This window comes from Rhinopithecus bieti, unplaced genomic scaffold, assembly GCF_001698545.2.
Source record: "Rhinopithecus bieti isolate Rb0 unplaced genomic scaffold, ASM169854v2 scaffold_34876, whole genome shotgun sequence".
NCBI lineage: Eukaryota > Metazoa > Chordata > Mammalia > Primates > Cercopithecidae > Rhinopithecus > Rhinopithecus bieti.
In genome coordinates this window covers 613,426-640,226 of record NW_016814760.1, presented here as the reverse complement: position 1 = coordinate 640,226, position 26,801 = coordinate 613,426, and the positions used below count along the sequence as shown (strand labels likewise).

Genomic DNA, 26,801 nt, shown 5'->3' with positions numbered 1-26,801 from the left:
GGCAGTTGGGGGCCCCAAAAGGAAGGCATTGGGAGCCGAGTGGATTACTAGTAGATATAGGAGGATGGATAAAGAGGATCCTGGATGGGGTGGAGGAGGAGGAGTCCGGCAGGAAGGGAGGGGTGGAGAGAGCGGGGAAAGAAGGAGGAGTATAGGGGCGATCGGACGAGGAGCGTAAAGCCCAAAAGCCTTGTATGTAATTAATTCAGACCCACTGTGCCTAAGCCGCTGGGCAGAGAATTGCTGGAGGTCGATCATGGCCACAGTGGAAAGGAAAATTAACCGCTTCGCATCCTAAGGAGGAAGACCTTGTTGCCTAAGGAAGCGAAGACCTCCGTAAGGTTGTTCGAGCTGTAATGGTTTTAAATTGCTAGGAGGCACCCTAAGTGGGGTGCTCTTTGGAAATGGACTGGGGGTTCCCATTTGTTTCTCTCCTTTAGACTTATCAGCAATGGACATCAAGAAAGTGGAAGTGATCTCTGGGCTGGGCTTCAAAAGCGTCCTTTGGAACGCACCAGAAGACAGACTGGAGCCTCTTGGAGCCAAGGTGAAGATTAGCCTTCAGGCGGCGTCTCGCGTCCTGAACGGGTCTCCCGAGCCAGCTTGGTGGGCCAAAATTGGGCCTTGGAACCCTGCGCAGGATTTTTGGCCCGAGAGGTAAAGAGGAGACAAGGGCACTTACCCTCAGAGAGGCGCGTGAGAGTGATGGAAGCGGTCTCGGTCCTGGTCCCGTCTGGCGGCGTGGGAGCAGGAGGAGGTTCCTCACCTTAGAGGACCTGAGGAGGGGTCTCCTCCCGGGTCTTCGGCACCAACTGATTTTTCTAAAGACCACCAGAGCGGGCACAAAAGAACCAGCGAGTAGGCAAGGGTAGGAGCAAAACTGCAAATTTATTTTTGGTCACCTAGCTTCAGGGAAGGAGGTGGGTAGGGAGAGTCGCCCGGTGAGCTCTCGGACGAAGTTCCTGCAGTCCTGACAGGAGTGGGGGACTAAGGAAGTTTGCGAGGCGCGCTGGCCGGGAGCGGCTTTTCTAGGAGTGGGAGGGCAATAGGCGGGGCACGGGCGTGTCAGGGGCATTCCGCAGGTGCGACCAGGTAAATCTTGGTCTCTTCGGATTGACGTCACCTGGCACATGCCCGGTTGGTCTGCACCTTCCTGGGCGCCGGCTGCGTTTTCGCACGCGCGGGAAAAGTTGGTGATGAAGAACCCGGAAGTGCGCCATCTTGCCTCCGTTCGTCCAAACACTTTCTTCACTTAGTAATATGCATTTAAGGTTTCTTTATGCTTTTCATGACTTGACAGCTCATTTATTTTTAATGCTCAATGGTATTCTGTTATCTGGATGACCCCAGTTTATTTATCCATTCACATATTGAAGGATGTGTTGGTTGTTCCAAGTTTTGGCAATTATGAATGAAACTTCTGTAAACATCCATGTGCAGGGGTTTTTGTGGGCATATATTTTCAGCTCCTTTGAGTAGAGACCAAGTAGTGTAATTGCTGGTTCATTTATGGTGAGGGTATGTTTAGTTTTGTAAGAAGCTGCCAAACTGTCTTCCGAAGTGGATGTGTTATTTTGCATTTCCACCAGCAGTGAATGGAAGTGTCTGTTGCTTTGTATCTTTGCCAGCATTTGGAGGTGTCAGTGTTCTGGATTTTGCCAATTCTAGTAGGTATGTAGTGATATCTTGTTTCAGTTTGCACTTTCTTGATGACATACAATGTTGAGTATCTTTTCATATGCTTATTTGCCACCTGTATATCTTGTTTCGTGAGGTGTCTGTTAGTCTTTGGCCCATTTTTTAATCAGGTTTTTAAAATTATTAAGAGTTCTTCGTATATTTTGGCTAATGGTCCATTATCAGATGTATCTTTTATAAATATTTTCTCTCTGGTAGTGGCTTATTTTCTCATTCTCTTGACACTGTTTTTCATGGAGTGTAAGTTTTTAATTTTAATGAAGTCTATCATCAATTGTTTCTTTCATGAGTGGGTTCTACCTTTGATATTATATCTAAAAAGTCATCACCATACTCAAAGTTATCTAGGTTTTCTCCTGTGTTATCTTCTAGGATTTTAATAATTTTATGTTTTACATTTAGTTCTATGATCCATTTTGTTAATTGTTGTTAGGAGTGTAAGGTCTGTACTAGATTCACGTTTTTGCATGTGGAAGTCTAGCACCATATTTAAAAGGGCTCTTTGCTCCATTGTATTCCCTTTGCTCTTTTTTCAAAAGTGAGTTGAGTGTATTTATGTGGGTCTCCTTCTGGGCTCTCTGTTCTGTTGCATTGATTGATTTGTCTATTCTTTAGCCAGTACCACACTGTCTTGATTACTGTAGCTTTATAGGAAGCCTTGGAGTCAGGAAGTATCAGTCCTCCAGCTTTGTACGTCAGTATTGTGTTAGCTATTCTGGGTCTTTTGCATTTCTACATGAAGTTTAGAATCAGTTCATTGATAACCACTAGAAAAGCATTTAAATTTTTTCTTTATCTTTAATGATCCTGATATTAGTCTGTCAAAAAAAACTTTGCCAATCATATTTCACTGGCCCTCAGAGGAATGAAACAATGTAGGAATGACTAGCTTTTGAATTTTGAGTAAATTTTATTTGTAAATCTGTTTTAGTACTATCAAAATATGCTTATTTTCTTTTTCTAATATTATTCATAATCTATTCATATCTTGGAAGATAAACTTACTCTGGTAGGATTTGCTCTGTTTTCAGCTGTTGTCACAATGACAAACTGATTTTTAAAAAACCATCATACTTACCCAAATTACTAAGTATTTATAGGTATAAATTGAATTCACATGGGATATACACACACAATACAGTATTGTGTCATAGAAACTATTGATATTGGCATTCAACAGGCTATGTTTGTATTAATCAAGTTTAAATATAGGGTAAGATAAATGTGCTTTATTACTTTTATTACTACAGTTTTTATGGTACATGAATGTTTAATAATGCCCTATTTTTAAGTTAGTTTATAACTAATTCTCTGTGGAAGCATTGAAGAATCTTTAAAAATCTAGGTTAAGATCAGAATTAACACAAAACAATGCATCTGTTGCCATTTTATTTTACTTTTTTGAAATGGAGTCTTGCTCTGTCACCTAGGTTGGAGTGCAGTGGTGTGATCTCACCTCACTGCAACCTCTGCCTGCCAAGTTTAAGTGATTCTTGTACCTCAGCCTCCCAAATAACTGGGGTTACAGGCATGTGCTACCTCACCCAGCTAATTTTTGTATTTTTATAGAAAGAGGGTTTTGCCCTGTTGGCCAGGCTGGTCTTGAACTCCTGGCCTCAGCAATCTGCCTGCCTCAGTCTCCCAAAGTGCTGGATCGCAGATGTGAGTCACTGTGCCCAGCCTTCTGTTGCCATTTTAAAACTAAGAATTAAAAGATGCTTTTGTGTAATTTTCTGGAAAATATCTTCTATACTTATTTTCTTCTAACTACATTTAAAATACATTTTAAAAAGCAGAAAGCAAAGATGAAGTCTAAGAAAATTTCCTATGAATACATTTCTTTTACGATGAATACATACCAGTTATTCAATGTTAGAATTGAATATAGTTAGATTCTTGAGATTCTGTTTTAAAAGACACCACAGTATTTTGTTTTATATGAGGTATTATGGTAAACATGATCATTACCTTAAATATACGGCATCAGGTTTTTAAAGTGGTATTTTGCAGATTTTGTTAAATCTGTCTCAAAGTCTATTTTCTCATGTTATGTTTGAAGTATGGATATGATAGTACCAGAAAAGCAAGCCTTTCAAAACATAATACTCTACTTTTGTGACTTCATAAAAAATACAATCTTTATTATTATCCATAGACTAAATAAAACACCTTACATTTTATATTTCATTTTATTCACCATAATCCATATTTTCAATTAAATTGCAGGTGATTTTAAATATGACTAGACTTTTTTTTTTTAATAGAAAGATCACATAATGACTTCAATCTATTCCATTAGGAGTAGTATTTCTCTTGTCTTTTTGTTCAGCCATTGGAGTCCCCTGTGACCTTGGGTACTTTTTCCATAGGCTAACTGATGGTTCATGATGTTCTGTATTTTCTGGTAGTTTGCCTGTTGCCTGCCTCTGGGTTCGTCATCCCCCTTATGCTGACTTAGGCAGTATTTCTTCAGTCTCTTATCTCGGGGCTTTGATGCATATGTTCTGAAGGTGGCCACAGTGACTTTGGGTAGCAGCAGATGGTAAACCTTCAGGCTGCCACCGGCTAAACTGGTGTTAAGTTGGAAAGTTAACGTTTGATGAAGAATCAGTAGTGCATATGAAAGAGCTTTGACTGCTGAAATATCTTTTAATTAAAAATTAGCATACTAAAACCTTTGTGAATGTCTGGGAGTTTAAAGAAATCTACAATTCGTTGTGTTCTTATAGAAGTAGTTATTTACCAGTTTAGTCTTATGTTACTTATTCTTCCTAACCTGGTTCCTTTTCCCCTGTTTCTGCCCCAATTTGTTGGTAGTTAAGATAAATAAGATAACTACATAAATTGAAAAATAGGATGCTTTTAGGAATCCCAGGTATTTGGATAAACAGAGTATATTTTGAATTATGGCATTTTGGATTTTAATAACTATGAAGAGATATGGATTTTAAGTACAATCTTCATATAATTCTGGTAGATTTGGTCTGTTTTTTCTACATTTGAAGGTATTTCTGGATCAAATAGGAGCCTGAAGAACTCAACCTGCCTCAAAGAGATATTTCATTTTGTTCTAAATTAGTTGGTGATTCTTGACTCTGACATTCTTAACTTTGTTAACTTTGCAGAAATTGATGCAGCGACTTCTGCTGAGCTAAAGCTGTAGGCGTAACATATTTTGCTTTTGGAGTTACTGAGCAGTGGGTACAGGGAACATTGCTAACCTTTTTGGATTATTTGTTCACTTCATGATAATCTGCTATGTGGGAAGTTCTAGCACAAATAAAACATTGGTAAGGCTCCAAAGGATTTTCTTTGTTACCCAGAAATCTTAGGGGTACCTTATATATTTTTCTCAATTTAAAATGTATCCTTGAGAGTAGTAGCTGAAAATATCTTTTAGACTGGAGTTATAAGTATCCATGTCAAATTTTACTCTTTAAGCTTGCATTTTCATCAGTGGAAAACTTACGAAACCAAAGACAGATTGGTTTCATGGCATAACATGAGAGAAGTGTCTCTGCATGGTCTGTTCATTCTGATGCTCTTGATGGTGCAGCTTCTGATGGACTAAAACTGTAGGAGCAACATGTTTTGCTTTTGGAGTTGCTGGGCAATGGTACAGGGAACATTGCTGGCCTTCCAATGCCAAAGAAAGAGAAGTTAGACCGCAGTTGGGAGAATTCTTGATATTAAAGGTTGCCGAGTACTATTCCTTGTTTTCTAGTAGTTGCATTTTTATAAAGATGCCTTATGAAAATAAGGTGTGGAATTAAGAGTAGAAACGCATTTTGGATGTTTTAAGAATACAAAGTGAGTTTTATTTTAGCAGAAAATATGAATAACATTTGATAATCATGCATGGTGTTAGGGGAGGAAAGCAAAGTTTTAATGCTCTAGGTTTGTTGTTCAAAACCATTTCTATAGAAGGATAACGTTACCAGCTTTTGTAAATTTGCCCATCTAGTTAAAAATTCAGATCTAATACTAGTCAAGTATGGACTATTTTTGAAAGAGAGTATAGTAAGTGCAATCATGTTCATATGAAAGTATGTTGGGAAAAACTCTTACATGCAAAATTGGGCTTGTAATATTTTCTCTAGTTTCTTTATTGCATTGATTTTATTCTTTCTGTTATCGTTATTTATATATGAATTACCAGGAGCATGACTTAACACAGTTGATATCTCATTCAGATTATAAGCAGCAAACACAAATCAGATTATATGCCACACCATTAAGGGATGCTCTGTGTTTGTCCTGTAGTCTTTTTGTTTCTTTTCTTTTTTTCAATAGTTTTTGGGGTACTGGTGGTTTTGGTTACACAGATCAGTTCTTTAGTGGTGATTTCTGAGATTTAAGTGCATCCATTACTCAAGCAGTGTACCCTGTACCCAATACGTAGTATTTTATCCCTCACCCACCTCCCAACCTTCCCTCCTGTGTCCCCAAAGTCCATTAGATCATTCTTAAATGCCTTTGCATCCTCATAGCTTAGCTCCCACTTACGAGAACATACGGTATTTGGTTTTCCATTCCTGAGTTACTTCACTTAGAGTAATGGCCTCCACCTTCATCCAAGTTGCTGCAAAAGACATTATTTCATTCCCTTTTATGACTGAGTAGTATTCTATGGAGTATATATACCACATTTTCTTTATCCACTCATTGGTCGCTGGGCACTTAGGTTGGTTCGGTATCTTTGCAGTTGCTAATTGTGCTGCTGTAAACATGTATATGCACGTGTCTTTTTCATATAATGACTTCTTTTTCTTTGGGTAGCTACCCAATAGTGGGATTGCTGGATCAAATGGTAGTTCTACTTTTAGTTCTTTAAGGAATCTCCATAATGTTTTCCATGGTGGTTGTACTAATTTTCTGTAGACTGAAGCATTATTTTAACTAGTATTAATTGTTCTGGAGTCCCATGAAGTAACTGGCACCAAAGTAGAGACAGACGTTCCCTCAAATTACCCAAGTAATCTTTCTTTTACAAGGAATTGGAGCTGAAGTTATTTTCAGGGACTTCCAAACTTCCATTGTCAACATTTAAATTAAATATCTTAAGATTCATGAATGGGGAGACACTTAATCCCCACTGAAGGGAACTCTCCACACTTCTTCACCACAGTCATAGTTTCTTCGTAGTAGCATATCTCTTTTCTCTTCTCCATATTATTTTTCTTTCTATGCTTAAAAATCATCATTTGATACTTTTGGTGTACCCCTTCTCCCTCTTTTCTTTGCAAAGATGGTTGCCTACTTAAATATTACTCCTTTCTTAATTCTAGTTAACAAATAGACTCTAACCTGTAATCAGTTGGAGCTTTTCCTACTACTATTATGAAAGAAAAGTGGGCAAGTTTCACTGTGCTGTTGGAATTGAAGAACAGATGAGGCTAATCCTTAAGGAATAAGTTGTCTGCTTCCCCCTTGCACCCTCCCTCAAGTTAGGAGCTGTTATTTCATGTATTAGTATGGGCAAAGATGAAGTAATCTCTTCTGTTAGACCATATGCTAATATAGGGCTGATAAGTAAGTGTGAAAAATGAAAGGGAGAAACACACTAATTGTATTCTTTCAATAAGGTATGCTATCCAAGATAATTATTTCATGACAGTTTTAGTTATAGTACTTGTTTTATCATGAAATAAAAGATGGTTTTAGGAGGCTTTTATTGGAAAGACAATTGTATCAAGCTAGTACAAATTAGATTTTTGTCTTTATAAAGGTGAGCAAACCCATGAGCAGTTTTTAAATTGATGTGTTCTAGTCTACAAATGAACAAATTCTGTTTGAGGGTTAAAGAAGCTATTATTTTGTCCTTTATGCTGACAGTTCCATTACAGATTGGCCTACTGTTGGCATTAAAAAAAATGTTTGGCTCCTTATGATCTTTGTGCATGCAACTATAATATTAATGCAGCACCATAGCACTGTTCATTAAGAAATGACTTTAAATGAGGTTGAAGCGTGTAAATTTGGAAAGATACAGATGTTAAATGCAGTCGTTTCTCTTTGTGTACAGCTGTATGGCTAATAATTTCCAAGCGGCTAAAGCTCTTGTTAGCAGGAGTGCTGGTGTGTTAAGAATGGCTCTATAAATAACTTTAAGAACTGAAGTTGAAGGTGCTTCTTTTAAAGACTATTGTTAACTAAACATTATTGCCAAACAGATGGAAAGCATTCACCAGCCTGATGTTTTTGGGTCTAATTATATTATCACCAGCCCTGTACGGCTCAGTTGAAGAGGTGTATCCAGAGGCCAATTTATAATCATTTAGCCAACACCTGTTTGGGAGAAATTGACAGTCAAAGGGCACATTTTTAAAAAATCACATATGTTCTTATGTTTATTGCCTCAATGTGAACGTTGTCTAGTTGCACACAAACTTCATAGGAGAAGAAAATATAAACAAAGCAGCATTTCCCAGCCTTGTTTATCCATCTTAATTTTGTTTTGTTTTTTTTTGGGAGATGGAGTCTCCGTCTGTTGCCCAGGCTGGAGTGTGGAAGTGGCATGATCTCAACTTACCGCAAGCTCTGACTCCTGATTCAAGCGATTCTCATGCCTCACCCTCCCAAGGAGCTGGGATTACAGGTGCCCACCACCATGCCCGGCTAATTTTTGTATTTTTAGTAGAGATGAGGTTTCATCATGTTGGCCATGGCTGGTCTTGAACTCCTGACCTCAGGTGATCCATCCACCTTGGCCTCCCAGAGTGCTGGGATTACAGGCATGAGCCACTGCACCCAGCCAATTTGACCTTTTTATCTGATCTGCTTCATGCTTCATGGCTAAGTGAGATCAGTAAAGAGGTATCACTCCTGATTTATGCAGGTATATTTTGTTGAGTCAATTAAGAGGCTTTTTATAGGGAGAAGTTCTTTCCTTTGATTGTACAGCTTCCATGCCTTTTACCTAGTGAGATGTATTCTACTTCATATAGATGTGTCTTGTTCAAATAGAATTGGCTTTCTGGTAAGTGACTTAACAGTCTCACCTCATATAGGCCAAGTGCGATGGCTCACTCCTCTAATCCCAGCACTTTGGGAGGCCAAGGCGGGTGGATCACAAGGTCAGGAGATCGAGACCATCCTGGCTAACATGGTGAAACCCCGTCCCTACTAAAAATACAAAAAATTAGCTAGGCGTGGTGGCGGGCGCCTGTAGTCCCAGCTACTCGGGAAGCTGAGGCAGGAGAATGGCGTGAATCCAGGAGGCAGAGCTTGCAGTGAGCCAAGATCATGCCACTGCACTTTAGTCTGGGCAACAGAGCAAGACTCCATCTCAAAAAAAAAAAAAAAGTCACACCTCATATAAAAACAAATGAGACTGAAGGAACACTAAATGTCTTCACAGATTCAACAGATGTTCAAAATATATTTATTGAGCTCTCCTTTGCAGAAAGAGGGCCATGGTGCCTCCTTTTACATTCTTGATATGTTGATTTAACTCTTAAAGTTCACAGATGTGTTTTCATATTTTGGAGGCTCAAGATTTGTGTTGATTATAACTCAAAGGGCAGCTATGGAAAGAATAAGTCTATCCCATCTGAAAAATAATAAAAGTCAAACCCTTTGTTTCAACTGATGATCCCACTATTTCGTTTCAGTGTTTTTCCTTCTTCTGACATACTTTGCTATTGAAAGGCTTATATATGTCACCTCTATTTTCTTATCACTCATTATTAACTCCGTGCAATCTGGCTTTTATCCTCAGCAGTTCACTGTACAATGCTGTATTGAAAGTTACATATGACTTCCTAACTGCCCTAACCAGTGATGGTTTCTCAGTCCTCATTCTTCGTGGCTTCTCTCTGTTGTTTGGCATAGATTACACTCATCTTAAGCATCCTCTTTCTCTGTCATCTGAACCACCATGTTTTCTCTTTGTACTTTTCTCACTACACTTTTGGTTATTGTTTTATTTACTCACAATATTTCAACTATATATATTTTCAAAATTCAGAAATAAATAGTATAGCTTAGCAGTTAAAGAGAAAGAAACCTGGAGCCAGACTACCCTCTACCACTTACTGTCTTTGTGAGTATGGACAAAGTCCTGAGGTTAAAGAAGTTCCAGTGTTTCAGAGTGCACTCCAGAGAGATACAATCAGTTTTATGTTTATTTCCTTATCTGTAAACTTGATTAATAAAAGTTACCTACCTCTTTGGATTATTGAGAGAGTTACATGATTTAATTCCTTAAAGCCCAGCACAGTGCCTGAAATAAAGGAAGTGTTCCAGTGGGATTCATTCTTGTGTCTTTAGTTTTTATCTTTATGGAGAATGCTCAAATATAAATCATTAGTACCGACTTATTTTCTAAGCTCTGTTCCCATGTCGTCATTTACCTTACAAACTTTTAGACTTGAATTCACTAACCATATGTTTATTAAACATTCACTGTGTGAGAACAGTGTATTGTGTGATAGAATAATTTTTATGCTATTGGTTTTCTATTGCTGTCATAACAAATTACCACAAAGTTGGCAGTGTATAACAACTAAATTATTAAAGTTCTATAGGTCAGAAGTCTAACACAGTTGCTGGTTTGAAATCAACGTGTTGGCAAGGCTATATTCCTTACTGGAGGCTCAGGAGAGGAATCTGCTTCCAAGCTCATTCAGGTTGTTGACTGAATTCTGTTCTTTCCACAGAGTTGTAGGACTGAACTCTGTTTCTTTGCTGGCTATCAGCCAAGGACTGCTCTGTACTCCTAGAAGTTGCCTAGGTTCCTTCTTAGGCTTGCTATGAGATCCTAGAAGCCTCTCTTCAGTTCTTGCATGTGGGCCTTTGCACCTGAGAGCCAGCAGCCATGCATCCCTTTCATGCTTTGAATATGATTTTCCTTTCAGCCATATCATTTCTGTGCTTTGCATTTCTTTTTGTAGAAGATAGTTCTCTGTTTTTGAAATGGATTCATGTGATATTTTGGAACCCACCCAGATAATCCACTGTAATCTCTCTGTTTTAAGGTCCGTACCTTAATTATATCTGCAAAGGCCTTTTTGCCAGTAACATAGCACGTTCACAAATGCTGGGGATTCTTAGGGTATGAACATCTTTGGGGCCCATTATCCTGCCTTACCGCATGCACATAAAGAGCTTGAAGTCTCATTGGGAGACAGACCCCCAAATTGAAGGGTTAGAGATGCTACAATAGATGTTGGTGCTGTGTAAAACAGCAGAAGAAAGGAAGAAAGTAGTCAGTGTTACTGAGAGATAGAGTGACATTTGTGCTGTGTATGGAAAGATGCATACTTGTTTGATAAGTGGCTGGGGGAACATTTCAGGGAAAAAGAAGCAATAATAGTGATAGCAGTAATAGCAACTGGCTGTACTTTTATAAGATTATCTTACTGAAATCCTCACCTTTGTTAGATACTGTTACCGACCTTTATAGCTTCTACATAATAAGAATGTCTTATGTCCATAAGAAGACATGTCTGTAATGTCTTTTAATGTAGAATAGGATGGTCAAATTATTTCACTGGGGCAGACCTGGTGGCTTATCCCTATAATCTCAGCACTTTGAGAGGCCAAGGCAGGTGGATCACTTGAGCCCAGGAGTTCAAGACAAGCCTAGGCAATACAGTGAGACCCCTGTCTTACCAAAAAAAAAAAAAAAAAAAAAAAGATTCATCCAGGCATTGTGGCACATGCTACTTGGGAGACTGAAGTGGGAGGATCGTTTGAACCTGGGAGGTTGAGGCTGCAGTGAGCTAAAATCACACCACGGCACTCTAGCGTGGGTAGCAGAGTGAGACCCAGTCTCAATGAAAATAAAATAAAACAAAATAAATCATTGACTTGTTAGGAGGATTAATATTGATTACACATGGGTAAAGTATAGGACATAGTAAATGCTTAAAATATGGCAGATTAGAGAATAGAGGGTGGATAAGAGAAGTGCTTAGGAGGTAGAATTGATTTGATTGGTTTAGAATTGATTCTAAATACTTGGTATTTAGAAGGTGATCAGTGTATAATTGTTGAATACTGGATCAGTCACTTGTTCTGAAGGTGGGAGACAGGAGAGAGTTCATAGTAACTTAGACCGCTGTTTCAGAGCATGAATGGAAGATGGTGTTACTTAGTACCATAGGAGGAGGAGCAGGCTGTTTGTGTGTTTGTTTGATGAAGTCAGGGCCTTGGGAAGAGGATATGCGGTACCTGTGAGAATATTGTATTGAAATTAATGGAAATTTAAGTAGTGTAGGTCAGACACTCAGAAGAGAAGACAAAGATGAAGTTGTCACTATTGTTTCAACTTGATTATCTAAAATGGAATTTTCCATCTTCTCAAACTGGTTTTCCATCTCAACTTTCCTGTTTCTTCTCACCTTTTAAAAATTCTTTGTTTTTTTTAAGCTTAACATCTTTTTTTTTTCATCCTTAATTTCTGTCTCTTCTTATCCAGTGGTGGGCTGGTAGATATTTGACAGCTCTCTGGTAGGGTGAAGAGGCTCATTTGCAGTGTTTGCTGATTTCTGTAGTACAAATCCTCCTCCCATGGCCAATTTCAGTCTGCGGCTGCTTTTGTTGTATAATGACAAAGTTGAAAAGCTATAACAGAGACTGCATAGGCCAGCAGAGCCCCAAATATTTACAGTCTGGCCCTTTAAAGAAAAAGTTTACCAATCTTTGCTATTGTAGTATTTCCAAAATAATAAAGCCTTAATAGGGTGGGATAATTTCATACTTCTGTTAATTTATTTTATCCATCAAGATGAGGGGTGGGAATGAGTAGTTTAAGGGGGCAATGTGTGAGAGGTTATGAAGGGTCTTGAGGTCATTTTATGGGCTTAAGCTTTTTCTCTCAGTGAGATAAGAAGAGTGCCATGTTCTAACTTATGTTTTAAAAAGAAAACCCTGGCCACTGCTTTGAGCATAGACCACAGGGCAGCACAGATGGAAGCAGGGAGGTCAGCTGGGACACCATAGTTACAAGTTAGGTGAGAGTTGGTCTTTGCTTGAATCAGAGTATTAACTGTGGAAATGGTAAGGTGAGTTCAGATTCTGGATACATTTTGAAGACAGAGCTGATAGGATTTGGTGGAAAGAGGTGTTAAGGTGAATCCAGGGTGAAGTGGTACCAAAAGGATGCCTTAGGCTAGAGCCTGAGTTATTGAGATCACATTATAGCAAGTTGCTACATAGGAGATTTTAGAAAGAAAATTGAGACTTGAACAATTTTTTTTGAACCACTTCCTGTTGATCATATATGTTCCAAGAGGGAAAACTCTGTTTAAAATAATATGTCCTTTACTTCTAAGAAATACATTTTAAAATACTTTAGGAAACAGTAATGTTTCTAAAATATGTCATTTTTAGAAAAGGAAACCATAATAAAGCCTATTTTGGATAAGATTATTTTGATCCTATAATTTGCCAACTTAAAAAAACTTATTCAGAAATGAACAATTTTGGGGAGGGGATTAAATTTCAGCCCTGCCCCACTCTTAAAGTTTAGTTTAAAGCTAAGAGTTAATGTTTCATTGTATTGTTAATCAATTATTACTCATGTCTTTTATGTAGGTTTTACTTGTAATGGACACAAGGACAGAACAGACTTTCATTTTAAAAGTAAGTAAAATTTGTAGCCAGGTGCGGTGCCTATAATCCCAGCACTTTGGGAGGCTGAGGTAGGCAGATCACCTAAGGTCAGGAGTTCAAGACCATCCTGGCCAACATGGTGAAACCCCATCTGTACTAAAATACAAAATTGGCCGGGTGTAATGGTGGGCGCCTATAATCCCAGCTACTCGGGAGGCTTAGGCAGGAGAATCACTTCAACCCAGGAGGCAGAGATTGCAGTGAACCAAGATTGCGCCATTGCACTCCAGCCTGGGCAACAAGAGTGAGACCCTGTTTCAAAAAAAAAAAAAAGAGTAAGTAAAATTTATATGTTTAATGAATTTAAAATTTTAATTTCAAATTATGCTTCTGAAAGAAAATATTTTAGTTAGTATTTAGTTAATACTAACTAAGTAGTTAATATTTCCCCCCTAGGTTTTGAATGTCTTTTAATGTTGTTTCTGGTGATATTTATTTACTTTTTTTTTCTATCCTTCCATCATGGTTGATAGCATGCATTTAACAATATTTTTTTTTTTGATACAGAGTATGGAGGAAATAATTTGGATAAATTGAAGAATCATTTCATGTTGTTTGAATGTGTAGTGTGTAAATACATCTCAAGAACATTTTTTATAGTCATGAAGACTACACACAGTCTCACCTTCGATTATCACTACAGTTCTTAAGAGCTAAAATTTTGCCTTAAAGTCTTGTTACAGGTATTTTGGGAAAGCATTATCTGCATTCCTGGTCCTCTTTTTGATCTAAATTTAATTTTGATTCTATACATAATATAATTTATAACTAAATTAATCAGGAGAGAAAGAACCCTCAATTTTGAAATTTTGAAATTGTATTTGGAATGGGCTGTGCTAGTACATATTCTGAAAATAGCCTAATTTAAGCATTTTCACAGCATTCAGAAGATGAATTTATTAATTTTATATTTCTTTTCTGATGCTTTTCTTTTGCTGATAAGGCATGGCAGTAGGTCACATTGACACATACTGAAACGTGTGTGTGTGTGTGTGTGTGTGTGTGTGAATATACTTTATCATTGACATTTCCCCAGTTTTTGAAAACAGAGTATGACACCAGAAAATAGACAAACCTTATTCCTTGTAAGAAGACTTAATATTGTTTGCACTTCTGGGGGATAGGATTTTAAAATTGCCTGCTTAATCTAAGAATATGTTTTATGTCTCAGGAGTTTGCATTGGTCTTACAATGTCTACTGCTTTAAAGATATAGATAAGTAAAATAAAGCTTAAGAAAAGGTCACAGAGAAATAACTGTGTGTCATCCTGATGACTTAGTTTGAGAGCATCTCTAATAAAAACACTGACCCACGTAATTGATTTTAATGGCAGCTTTGTGGCATCTTCCTTCTCTGGATTCACGCCAGATGCCATCAGCAGAGCCTCCAGGGACTGGGGGGCATAGAGCAGCAGATGAGTGGTTTCTCTGAAGCCCAGAGTAACTCAGATAGATTAGTTTGGTTGATAAACACAGAGCACAGCAGGCTCCAAAGGCAACTGAGGATACAACTGACCTTTTTGTTCTCTGTCAGGGTCTAAGGAAAAGCAGTGAATACAGCAGGAACAGAAAGACCATCATCCCCCGCTGTGTGCCCAACATGGTGTGTCTGCATAAGTACATCATCTCTGAGGAGTCAGTATTTCTTGTGCTGCAGCATGCGGAAGGTTGGTTTGTAGTTTGGATTGTTTATGCAGTGAAGAATGTCACCTGCTTAGATTCCAGTTTCTCTCTGTCATTTCATGAGCAGATAGAATATATGAAACATGTTTAAGAAACCACTTCCTATTCCTCTGCTCTACCTCCCTATTTTGAGTTGTGAGGGAAAATGAAAACCCAGGTGAACAGCAGATTTCATGTGAACTATGGTACCATTTGTAGATTTACTTCACTACTTACTTTCTCATGAAATTTACCTAATATAATGAGAACTTTAATGTGAATGTGTGGTAAAAGAGCTAGATTTTATTTTAGTGATATTTTGTTCGCTTGTTCCCTGCTGAAAGGATACATTATGTTAGATGACTAAAATGAAAAGCATCCCCTGAAGAATTAATTAATTACCTCCTTCTTTTAGAAGTCAAGGGTGTTTGCTTAACATTTGACGTTACCTAGTTATTCTGATCTGAGTTTTTATGAATACAGCCATTGGCATCACATATGGGTACAAAGCAGAGGCATAGTTCTCTGCCTTCAAACTGTTTATGAAATTTCAGCTCTTTGTAGAGGGAACAGGTGGCAAAAAATATTATGTTTTGATTTTTTTTTTGCCCTTTAATACCTGAATTTAAATAAATAGTTTTTTATTTAGGATGACTGCAAACACATATAAATATAAATTCACTTAATACATATTGCCATTTGACTTTTAAGAGGTGTTCGTAAAATAGTAAAAAAATTTTAATTGTTTCCCATATTTCGTGAAGGCATTATTATTTTTATATAACTATTGTACTTTACTAATAGGCATAACATTTGTATTTAATACAATTTTTTAGGAAAAGAAGTCATTGCTTTCTGGAATGAGGTCTCATATGATAACGAATGCAAGATTTTTGATGGGGGCAATAAACAATATTGTTTATTGTGAAGTACAGCACAAGATAACTACAGATGGAGGGAAGACCTCCATATGCAGTATTTAATAGGAAATTCAGAAGGGGCTCTATGGTCTCTCAGGTATTAAGAGAGTTAATTGTGTGTGTGAATTGGATAACTAATTCACCTTTGTTCAGACATTATAGACAGCTTTTATCTGAGGATACCAGTGCATTACAGACATTATTGAATTAGAGGTCATGTCATCTGATAGCGAAATACAGCCACCTCTGGTGTGGAACAAAATAACTTGCGTAGTAATAATCCATAATAATTTAGAACAAGGTCAGTAGGATGAATGTAATTATAGTCAATATTCTATTACCCAGTGTGGATTATTCATGTTGGAGATTATCTATGGCAAAATTTTCAATCTTAGCTTACCTCTGTTATTTGTAGCTGTATCTTCCTCTTCTTCCTCTTCCTTTTCCTTCTCCACATAATTTTTCAGGTTTTTTCTACCATCTTCTCACTATCCCTTATACCTCTTGAAGCTGATGTTTCAATTGATTTTACTTGAATAGTGTGGAAAATTTTTATGATCTTTTAAAGTCATAGACTTATGACTTTTAAATTTTCTACTATTTTAGATCCTTCTTTACTATCGACCATACCTGACTTTGAATGGTCACATGACCATAAAATTTGTCTCTTTTGACCATTCATTGTAGGTGTCTATTGTTTAATTTTAAGATGGTTTTGTAATATAAAGATAGTAAATTACAATGCAAATAGAGACTCTGGATTCATTAAATATTCAGCAAATTTATTGAGCATGTACTGTATAGTAGGCTCCTTTTTAGGTGAGCAAGACAAGAACATTCTTTTTTTTTTTTTGGTTGGGGGTGGTCAGGGTCTTGCTCTGTCTCCTAAGTTAGAGTGCTATGGTACAATCATAGCTCACTGTAACCTTGAACTCTTGGGCTCAAGTGATCTCCTGCCTCAGCTGGGATTACATGCATGCAACATGTAATCCCTGGCTAAGTTTTTAAAGTTTTTGTAGAGATTGGATCTCTCCGTGTTGCCCAAGTTGGTCTTAAACTCCTGGCCTCAAGCGATTCTCACGCCTCAGCCTCCCAAAATGCTGGGATTGCAGGTGTGAGCCAGCACGCCAGGCCTGCAACTTAAAATTCTTGTTGTGAAAAGTCAAACAGAAAAACAAAAAGCAAGAGAACATTGGATAATAAAAGGAACTATACAGATCTTTAACAAAGGGAGATCTAACAGATAACAACTGGGGGACTATGTTGAATTAAGTAGTCGAGGGAGCTCTCTCTGAGAAGGTGGCATTTAAGAGAAGTTCTGAATGACGAAAGAAACAATCATCTGAATGTAAGATACAGGTACGGGGATGAGTGTAAAAACAAACTTGGGATGTTTGATGACCAAGAAAGGCATCATTTGGTTGGAATGGAGCAGAGCGAGGACAATGTGAGGCACTTGTTGGTACATGAGGCTGTTGGAGAAGTAGACAGGAGCCTTGTACAGCAGAGTAAGGACTTTGGCTTTTATTCAGGTGCATTGAGAAACCATTGGACTTCTTGAGGGGTGACACAATCTGATTTACATTTTAAAAAGGTCACTGGCTCTTGTATGGGGAATAGGTTGTAGAAAGGTAAGAATAGAAGCAGTAAAAAGGTGAATACTGGAGGCTAGTCAAAAGGTGCTGCTGGCTTAGCCTTCTGGGGCACCAGTGGAGATGTTTGAGGATAGAGTCAATGGGACCTGTGATGGATTTGAGATTAGGAAGAGGAAAATCTGCAGTAATTTCTCAGATTTGGCTTCAGCAGTGCAGTGAACTGGGTGATGAACAGTGTGTTTTCTTTTACACATCAGTGACAGCTCCGTAGATTAGAAAGTTGGTCTGTGTCATAGAAAAGTAACTTTTCATGTGTGCGAATAGTTATTACTGAGAAAGCAAACCTTGAACAGTTGTTTTCTCCATAACATGAATGCTTTGAATATTTATGATTTGTAGATTTAGCTTTCCATTGCTTACAGAACTACTCATAATTTATGTGAGTGTCTTGGACTCTTTCTTTCCGTTTTTAATTCATTTCATTAGAAATATATTGAGTGCTTGCTGGGACACAGGCATAGTTCTAATTTGGCAGTGAACAAAACAGAAGACTTTGCCTGCATGGAGCTTACATTACATTACATTATAGAGGCAGAACAGACAATAAGCAAATATTTAAGTAAATGTATGACAGATGGAGGTAAATATGCTATGGAGAAAAACTAAAGAAAAGGGGAAGGGAATGCTAAAGGGGTGAGAAGGGGTGGTTTGCTATTTTTATATAGGGTGGTCATCTTATTGAGAAGGGACATTTGACCAGAGACCTTCAGGAAGCGAGAGAGGGAGCATTGTAGATATATAAGGAAAGGATGTCTTGGCAAGAGGAGACAAATAGGTCCCCAGGCTTAGAGGCAGGGGTGTGCTTGGTGTTCAAGAAGCAGCAGGATCAGTGTGGCTGAAGCAGAACAGAAAGAGCGGTAGGAAGAATGCTTAGAGAAGTGAGGAGGCAGGCAGGCAGATCCTGTATAGCATTATAGGCCACGTTAAGAACTGGACTGTTATTCTAAATGAGCTAAGACATTATTGGGTCATGCTGAGCAAAGGATTGATGAGATAGGGATCATTTGCTACTTGGTGTAAAACAGAATGTAGGAGAGCAGAAGGAAAAGCAGGGAGACCAATTTTGGAGTTGCTGCAGCACCCCAGGTGAAAATGATGATGGCTTGGACAGGGCATAAGTGGTGTAGGTCAGGGGTCCCCTGGCCACAGACAGGTACCTGGAGGTGAGTGACGGACAAGTGAACATTACTGCCTGAGCTCTGCCTCCTGTCAGATCAGCAGTGGCATTAGATTCTCATAGGAGCACAAACCCTATTGTGAACTGCACATGCAAGGGATCTAGGTTGCACACTCCTTAGGAGAATCTAATGCCTAATGATCCGAGGTGGAACAGTTTCACCCCAAAACAATTTCCACCCTCACCCCCACCCCTGTCCCTGTCCATGAAAAAATTGTCTTCCATGAAACTGGTTCCTGGTGCCAAAAAGATTGGAGACTGCTGGCATAGGTGGTGAAGAATGGTTATTAGAATCTGAATGTATTTTGAAGGTACAATGGGCATGATTCTGTCTTACATGATTTCAAAGTGTTTGGCTCAAATAATTGAGATAATGTAGTTTCCATATACTAAGCTGTGGAAGAAGTAAATTTAGAAGGAAAATCAGGGATTCCGTTTTGGACATGTGAATTTGAGATGCTTATTAAATATTCAGGTGATGTTGAGTAGACAGTTAGGATATATCAGGCAGGATTTTAGGAGAGAGGTTTAAAATGTTTACTATTCCTTTTAATAAAGCTCTTTCTTAAACTATTTGAGAGAGAAAGGTGGGGAAGCAGAATGTATTCAGTCAAGGCCATGAGAGTTTAAGTTTCTCAGCTTAGGGATTGTGTAATATTCATCATCTATATGATGAATTAGTAAAATACTTGGTATTTAGAAGGTACTCAGTGTATAATTGTTGAATACTGGGTCAGTCAGAGAAAAGATGAAAGACCAAATTAAAAGACAGAAGTTGCAAAAGTCTCTGACTGTGGATATACAAAATAGAAAGGAGGTAGAAAAGAATTTCTCTCCAAGTTACTTAAGGCCCCAAGGAGTAAAATGATTCTCCTTTTATTAGTTAGTTTTCTAAAATTATAAAACTAATTTATAAAATAAATTCAAACAAAGTAGAAGTTTGTAAAGTAAAAATAAAAATTATCCCTCCCTATTCACTTTGTTGCCTAGACCTATTCCCCAGAAATAGGCACTCTTTTAATGGTTATCATATATCTTCCAATAACTTTCCTACCTACCTGTCTGTTTTTAAAAAACTTAAATGGGTGTTACATATTGCCTTGAGCTTGAATTTTTTCCCCCCATCTTAACAGTGTACCTTGGACACCTTTAATATATCTGTATATTTAGGTATGTATTAAGAGAGGCAGTACAGTATAGGGATTAAAAATAAGCACTATGGAGCCATGCTGTGTGAATATAAATGCTGGCTCACCGTTACTAGTGTGACTTTGGGCAAGTTATTTAACCTTTCTGTGCCTCAGTTTCCTCATTTGTAAAATAGAGATAATATTAATTACCTACCTTATAGGGTTGATGTGAGGATTAAATAGTTGTATATGTAAAAGGCTTAGAATAGTATCCGGTACATGGTAAGCACTATGTATTTGCAAATGGCTATTATTGATATTTACATTGTTTCCAGTACTCAATATAAATACATGTATTTATACATACATGTTTTTGTTTGTTGTATTTTTTGAGAATTATATGTAGGACAGATTTTTTTCATGTTGAATTGCTTGGCCAAAAGATGGTTTTTGATTGCTGCGATAGTAGTGTTTTATTATACATATGAAATTTAAGTACTAATTCTGACCAAGCAAATTAACAAACTTACTTTGCAATCTTATAGAAAACCAAGAGATTTAAAATCTGAGGAGAGACAAAGAGTTTTAATTAAACATTATGAATTCTTAGTTTTATATCTTAAAATGGTTCAATATCTACAATTTTATGTCCTTCAAAAGACTTAGAAAAGTATCATTTATAATCTTAAAATTAGACAAATTTTAGGTACTTTAGCAATAACAGGTTTTTTTTAAGGTTAATGTATATCTTTGGAAGAACATACGACCCCCAAAATGATGTTATACTTATAGATCCTTATATTCTTACTTATAGATTCTTTTCCTTGAAAGTTTTTCAAAAAAAAATGTAAAGATATTATCTTTTTATAACTCAGTTTAATAAATATTTATTTAATACCTGTTTTACAAGCTAGATAGAATCCTCTGCCTGCAGCTATTAAGACTTCTCAGTCTCGTAAAGGAGATAATAAAAGCATAAAAGTAATATTAATATGATGTTGTAAATGTCATAAAGGGTATGAAGGTGAATGATAGAGGATTCAGAGAAGATATATATTGTGTCCAGTTAAGGGATAGAAAGAAATTGGTAAAAGAAAACAGATTGTGAAGGACCTTCAAGAATAGGTAAGATTTTCACAAGCAGATAGTGGGGAAACTATTAGGAAAAAAACATTCCAAGTATAAGCATGGTATGAGGAAAAGCCCATCATGAATTCTGTGTTGAGTAAGGGGAGAGGACCAAATCACGGGTTGATAACTGTATTACTCAGGAGTTCAAATGCCTATGCAGAGTTGGTACATGATTCAGTAGGTGGAGGGAATTTGGCTTCTTGAATGCAGAAATGGCATAAGATCTGTGCTGAAATAGAAGATTAATTAGGTAGCAGTTAGTAGGGTAGAATGCTACAGGAGGGACTTAAAGTAAGGATCTAGTTGTAGTTATAGCATTATCCCCAAAAATGAAGACTTTAAGTACATTGAATTTTAGATTTCAGTAGTTTATTCAGGTGGAATTGGCCTAGGAATGAATGGAGCTTTTCTTAGAACTTTATTAAAAGGTACCATTCCTTGCTGATCAGTGGAACTTTACAGATGCAGGTACTGCTTATACGGTACATCTCATCATCTGATTTAACAAGCAGTGACTTTTATGTCGTGCACATTGTGTAGGCAGTAGACATACAAAGATGAAAAAGACTTGATCCTTTCCTCAAAGTAGTCATCATCTAGGAGAATTGAAAACCACCCAAGTCATTTTATTTGGATTGCACACAGGAATCTTAGGTTTAGGTTCCAGCATTGTTAGACTGACACAATGTAGGTATTTGTGGTAAGACAATGTGAGTATTGTTGTCAACAGACTAAAGAATATAGACTCAATGCATAGCTCCTTTTAAACTTCAGTTGAAATATGGGGAAATGTGAAACACTGAGTATACTCTAAAGAGGACAGAAAGCATTAGCTAAGAAAAAAATGAAAGGAAAAAGTTAAATGCCATAACGTCCTGTACCACTAACTGTTATCAAAGTGGGGAATATGACACAAAAATTAGCTGGCTGTGGTGGTGTGTGCCTGTAATCCCAGCTAATTGGGTGACTGAGCAGGAGGTTAACTTGAACCTAGGAGTTGGAGGCTTCAGTGAGCTGAGATCCCGCCACTGCACTCCAGCCTAGGCTATAGAGTGAGGCTCTGTCTTTAAAAAAAAAAAAAAAAAAAGTTAAATAAATAGAATAGGGAAGATGGTTAACTACATCACTGCTACAAAGAGGTGTATGAGAATTCTATGATTAATATTATGACCATTAGCCTTTATTGAGCATTTATTCTATGCTAGGTACCATGTCAGGTGCTATATGTATTTATTGAATTTCTTGAAATGAAATGTGAAGTAGGAAGAGGTATTTTTGATATTTCTGTTGACTTTTTTACACATGCAATTGACTGTCAATGATTATTTTCTGGTTTAGGTACTCTTGGCATATGATGCTTAATGATTACACTAAATATGTGCTGAAAAATTGTCTTCTTTATATGAATAGAGGGATTTATTTTAACACATCATTCTTTTTTATTTTTATTTATTTATTTTTATTATACTTTTAAGTTCTAGGGTACATGTGCACAACATACAGGTTTGTTACATATGTATACATGTGCCATGTTGGTGTGCTGCACACATTAACTCATCATTTACATTAGGTATATCTTCTAATGCTATCCCTCCCCCCACCCTCCCCCCCACCCCACAACAGACCCCAGTGTGTGATATTCCCCACCCTTTGGCCAAGTGTTCTCATTGTTCAGTTTCACCTATGGTGGAACATGCGGTGTTTTGTTTTCTGTCCTTGCAATGTTGCTCAGAATGATTGGTTTCCACTTTATCCATGTCCCTCAAAGGACATGATCATCCTTTTTATGAGCTGCATAGTATTCCAGGATTAACGAATGTCCATGGTGTATATGTGCCACATTTGCTTAATCCAGCCTATCATTGAACACATCATTCTTAATTTTTCATTTCTTTGCAACTGCAATTCTGTCTCCACAAAGTATACTTCTGAAGTTACTGTTTTTGAGATTTCTGGATCAAATTTAATTAATTATTCTTTCTTATAATACTGTTCCTAGTCACTACTGTTATAGCAAGTTTTTGATACTTAGCTATAATTGTTTAACATAAACATTATAATTGACAAAAGGGATTGAGGTGTTTTAATGGTTAAAATAAAATAAAACTATGGTGAAATAATAACTACAAGTATTGCTGGTAAAATACTGTATTTTTTTTATTTCTCTGATTTACATGAAAGTGATTTTTATGATTTTAGTTTTAAAGATATATGTCAGAATACACAGTCAGAATTTCCATAACTTGCTTCATTAATGGTTGCCCAATTAATCTTCCTCAGTAGCTTTACTTATACAACGTATTACATATGTGGCAGGGCATAAAAGGGGAAATATATTATTAATATGTTATTTATAAAGGCATAATTATATACCACATGCCAAATTCCTCCAATCCTGGACCGGGACATTTTCAAAATGGAATAATAATATTGTTGATTTTTTCCCCCCATTGTAGTATACAATTTAAACAGCACTTATTTATGTATTTCCTTTTGACCAAGGGGTCATGCTTGAAAAAATTATTATGTAAACAGAGCAGAACATAAACAGATGCTTCTAAGACTAAATGATACTTAACTTTAGAGTAGAATTTTAGCTGTGAAATTTCATATTAGTGTTTGTTATAACTAATTTCCCTTCAAAGGAAGAAATAGGTTGTCACTTAAAAAAATTGTTATCAGGAGATATGCTTGAAACCATACTCACCATTCAGCAATAACAACCATTTTATTAAATATGCTTATCTTATGGCACACTTGATGTTAATGACTATTATTGACTTGTTTTGATTGATTTTTTTAAGATAGCTTTTGCTTTTCTAATGGCTTAAATAAATAACTGTTAATTTGGAGATGTTAATACTTTTGTTTGTTTTGTTATACTTGTTCACAGGTGGCAAACTGTGGTCATATATTAGTAAATTTCTAAACAGAAGTCCTGAAGAAAGCTTTGATATCAAGGAAGTAAAAAAATCTACACTTGCAAAAGTTCACCTACAACAGCCAACTTCTAGTCCTCAGGACAGCAGTAGCTTTGAATCCAGAGGAAGTGATGGTGGAAGCGTGCTTAGAGCTCTGCCTTTGAAGAGTAGTCTTACTCCAAGTTCTCAAGATGACAGCAACCAGGAAGATGATGGCCAAGATAGCTCTCCGAAGTGGCCAGATTCTGGTTCGAGTTCAGAAGAAGAATGTACTACTAGTTATTTAACATTATGTAATGAATATGGGCAAGAAAAGATTGAACCAGGGTCTTTGAATGAGGAGCCCTTCATGAAGACTGAAGGGAATGGTGTTGATACTAAAGCTATTCAAAGCTTCCCAGCACACCTTGCTGCTGACAGTCACAGCCCCAGCACACAGCTGAGAGCTCACGAGCTGAAGTTCTTCCCCAACGATGACCCAGAAGCAGTTAGTTCTCCAAGAACATCAGATTCCCTCAGTAGATCAAAAAATAGCCCCATGGAATTCTTTAGGATAGACAGTAAGGATAGCGCAAGTGAACTCCTGGGACTTGACTTTGGAGAAAAATTGTATAGTCTAAAATCAGAACCTTTGAAACCATTCTTTACTCTTCCAGATGGAGACAGTGCTTCTAGGAGTTTTAATACTAGTGAAAGCAAGGTAGAGTTTAAAGCTCAGGACACCATTAGCAGGGGCTCAGATGACTCAGTGCCAGTTATTTCATTTAAAGATGCTGCTTTTGATGATGTCAGTGGTACTGATGAAGGAAGACCTGATCTTCTTGTCAATTTACCTGGTGAATTGGAGCCAACAAGAGAAGCTGCAGCAATGGGACCTACTAAGTTTACACAAACTAATATAGGGATAATAGAAAATAAACTCTTGGAAGCCCCTGACGTTTTATGCCTCAGACTTAGTACTGAACAATGCCAAGCACATGAGGAGAAAGGCATGGAGGAGCTGAGTGATCCCTCTGGGCCCAAATCCCATAGGATAACAGAGAAACACTATGCACGGGACGATCCCAGGATGTTATTTGTAGCAGCTGTTGATCATAGTAATTCAGGAGATGTGTCTTTGTTACCCAGCTCAGATCCTAGGTTTCAAGGACTTGGAGTGGTTGAGTCAGCAGTAACTGCAAACAACACAGAAGAAAGCTTACTCCATATTTGTAGTCCACTCTCAGGTGCTAATGAATATATTGCAAGCACAGACACTTTAAAAACAGAAGAAGTATTGCTGTTTACAGATCACACTGATGATTTGGCTAAAGAGGAACCAACTTCTTTATTCCAGAGAGACTCTGAGACTAAGGGAGAAAGTGGTTTAGCGCTAGAAGGAGACAAGGAAATCCATCAGATTTTTGAGGACCTTGATAAAAAATTAGCACTAACCTCCAGGTTTTACATCCCAGAGGGCTGCATTCAAAGATGGGCAGCTGAAATGGTGGTAGCCCTTGATGCTTTACATAGAGAGGGAATTGTGTGCCGCGATTTGAACCCAAACAACATCTTATTGAATGATAGAGGTCAGGAACTTTTGCAAATGCATTTCTTTTTATTCGCTGTTGCTTCCAATTAACTGAGTAGGCGTTTTATCTTGTAATTAGTATCTTCATTTCCTGTCTAGAGCTTCATTATCAGTGCAGCAAATTCACCCCCAGTAATAGCTTCTAGTACTTAATGATGCCATTATTCTTAATGATACTGTTTTTAGCTACAAAAGGAGTAATTACAGTTCACTTCTGCAGAAAATGGAAGAGAAAAATGTTTTGATTTCTCCTGTCGTTTTGTTTTTAGGACACATTCAGCTAACGTATTTTAGCAGGTGGAGTGAGGTTGAAGATTCCTGTGACAGCGATGCCATAGAGAGAATGTACTGTGCCCCAGGTTAGAGCAATCTCCTAAAATGTTTCACTTGAAAAAGTGATTCGGCAGCTCTCATTTCTTTATAGAAGTTGTATTTTTGTATTTTTCACTAGCAGTTTACATATGTGTTGGATTGGGTTATCTGTTTAACCCTTCAAAAAAAGAAAATTTGGGGCTGAACCAATTAAGTAATTCATAGGTATATATGTGTATGTGTGTCCATATATTTATTATTGTTAAATGAGTTTATATCTCACTAAGAACTGCAGTGAATTCTTAGAAATGTCTTAGCTTCTTAGTGATTACAAGGACCTTTAAATACCCTGACCCTCTTTAGATTTGTAATTTATTTCTTTCTTTCTTTCTTTCTTTCTTTCTTTCTTTCTTTCTTTCTTTCTTTCTTTCTTTCTTTCTCTCTCTCTCTCTCTCTCTCTCTCTTTCTTCTTTTCTTTTCTTTTCTCTTCTTTTCTTTTCTTTTCTTTTCTTTTCTTTTCTTTTCTTTTCTTTTCTTTTCTTTTCTTTTTTGAGACGTATCAAAAAAGATCTGTTTGAGACACAACAGATCATACAGGCTGGAATGCAGTGGTGCTGTTATGGCTCACTGCAGCCTCCAGCTCCTGGGCTCAAACAGTCCTGTTGCCTCAGCTTCCGAGTAGCTGGGACTACAGGTGTGCACCACCATGCCTGGCTAATTTTTTTTACAGCATTTCTTGTAGAGATGAGGTCTTTCTGTGTTGCCCAGGCTGGTCTAGAACTCCTGGGCTCAAGGGGCTGGGATTACAGGTGCATGCCACTACTCCTGGCTAATTTATTTATTTATTTATTTTTTGTAGAAACAGGGCCTTGCTGTGTTGCTCAGACTGGTCCTGAACTCCTAGCCTCAAGCAATCCTCTTGTCCTAGCCTCTGGAATAGCTGGGATTATAGGCATGAGCCATGGCACCTGGCAAAATGGAGGTTTTTTTTTTTTTTTTTTTTTTT

General features: G+C 37.4%; 1 protein-coding gene across 15 annotated transcripts in view; it reads left to right on the top strand.

Annotated features, from left to right (window-relative positions):
* Positions 1-26,801, top strand: part of RPS6KC1 (ribosomal protein S6 kinase C1) — a 223,155-nt gene that overhangs the window by 161,756 nt on the left and 34,598 nt on the right. For 14 of the 15 annotated variants that reach the window (XR_001881479.1, XM_017851939.1, XM_017851937.1 and 11 more), the window contains 4 exons: positions 13,240-13,287; positions 14,852-14,984; positions 23,886-25,481; positions 25,753-25,842. Coding sequence is in view for 14 of the 15 variants with exons in the window: in XM_017851939.1 (XP_017707428.1) it covers positions 13,240-13,287; positions 14,852-14,984; positions 23,886-25,481; positions 25,753-25,842 (1,867 nt within the window). In the remaining variant the exon portion in view is untranslated. The remainder of the gene's footprint in view (positions 1-13,239; positions 13,288-14,851; positions 14,985-23,885; positions 25,482-25,752; positions 25,843-26,801) is intronic. The other variant, XM_017851940.1, reaches the window with a different exon arrangement.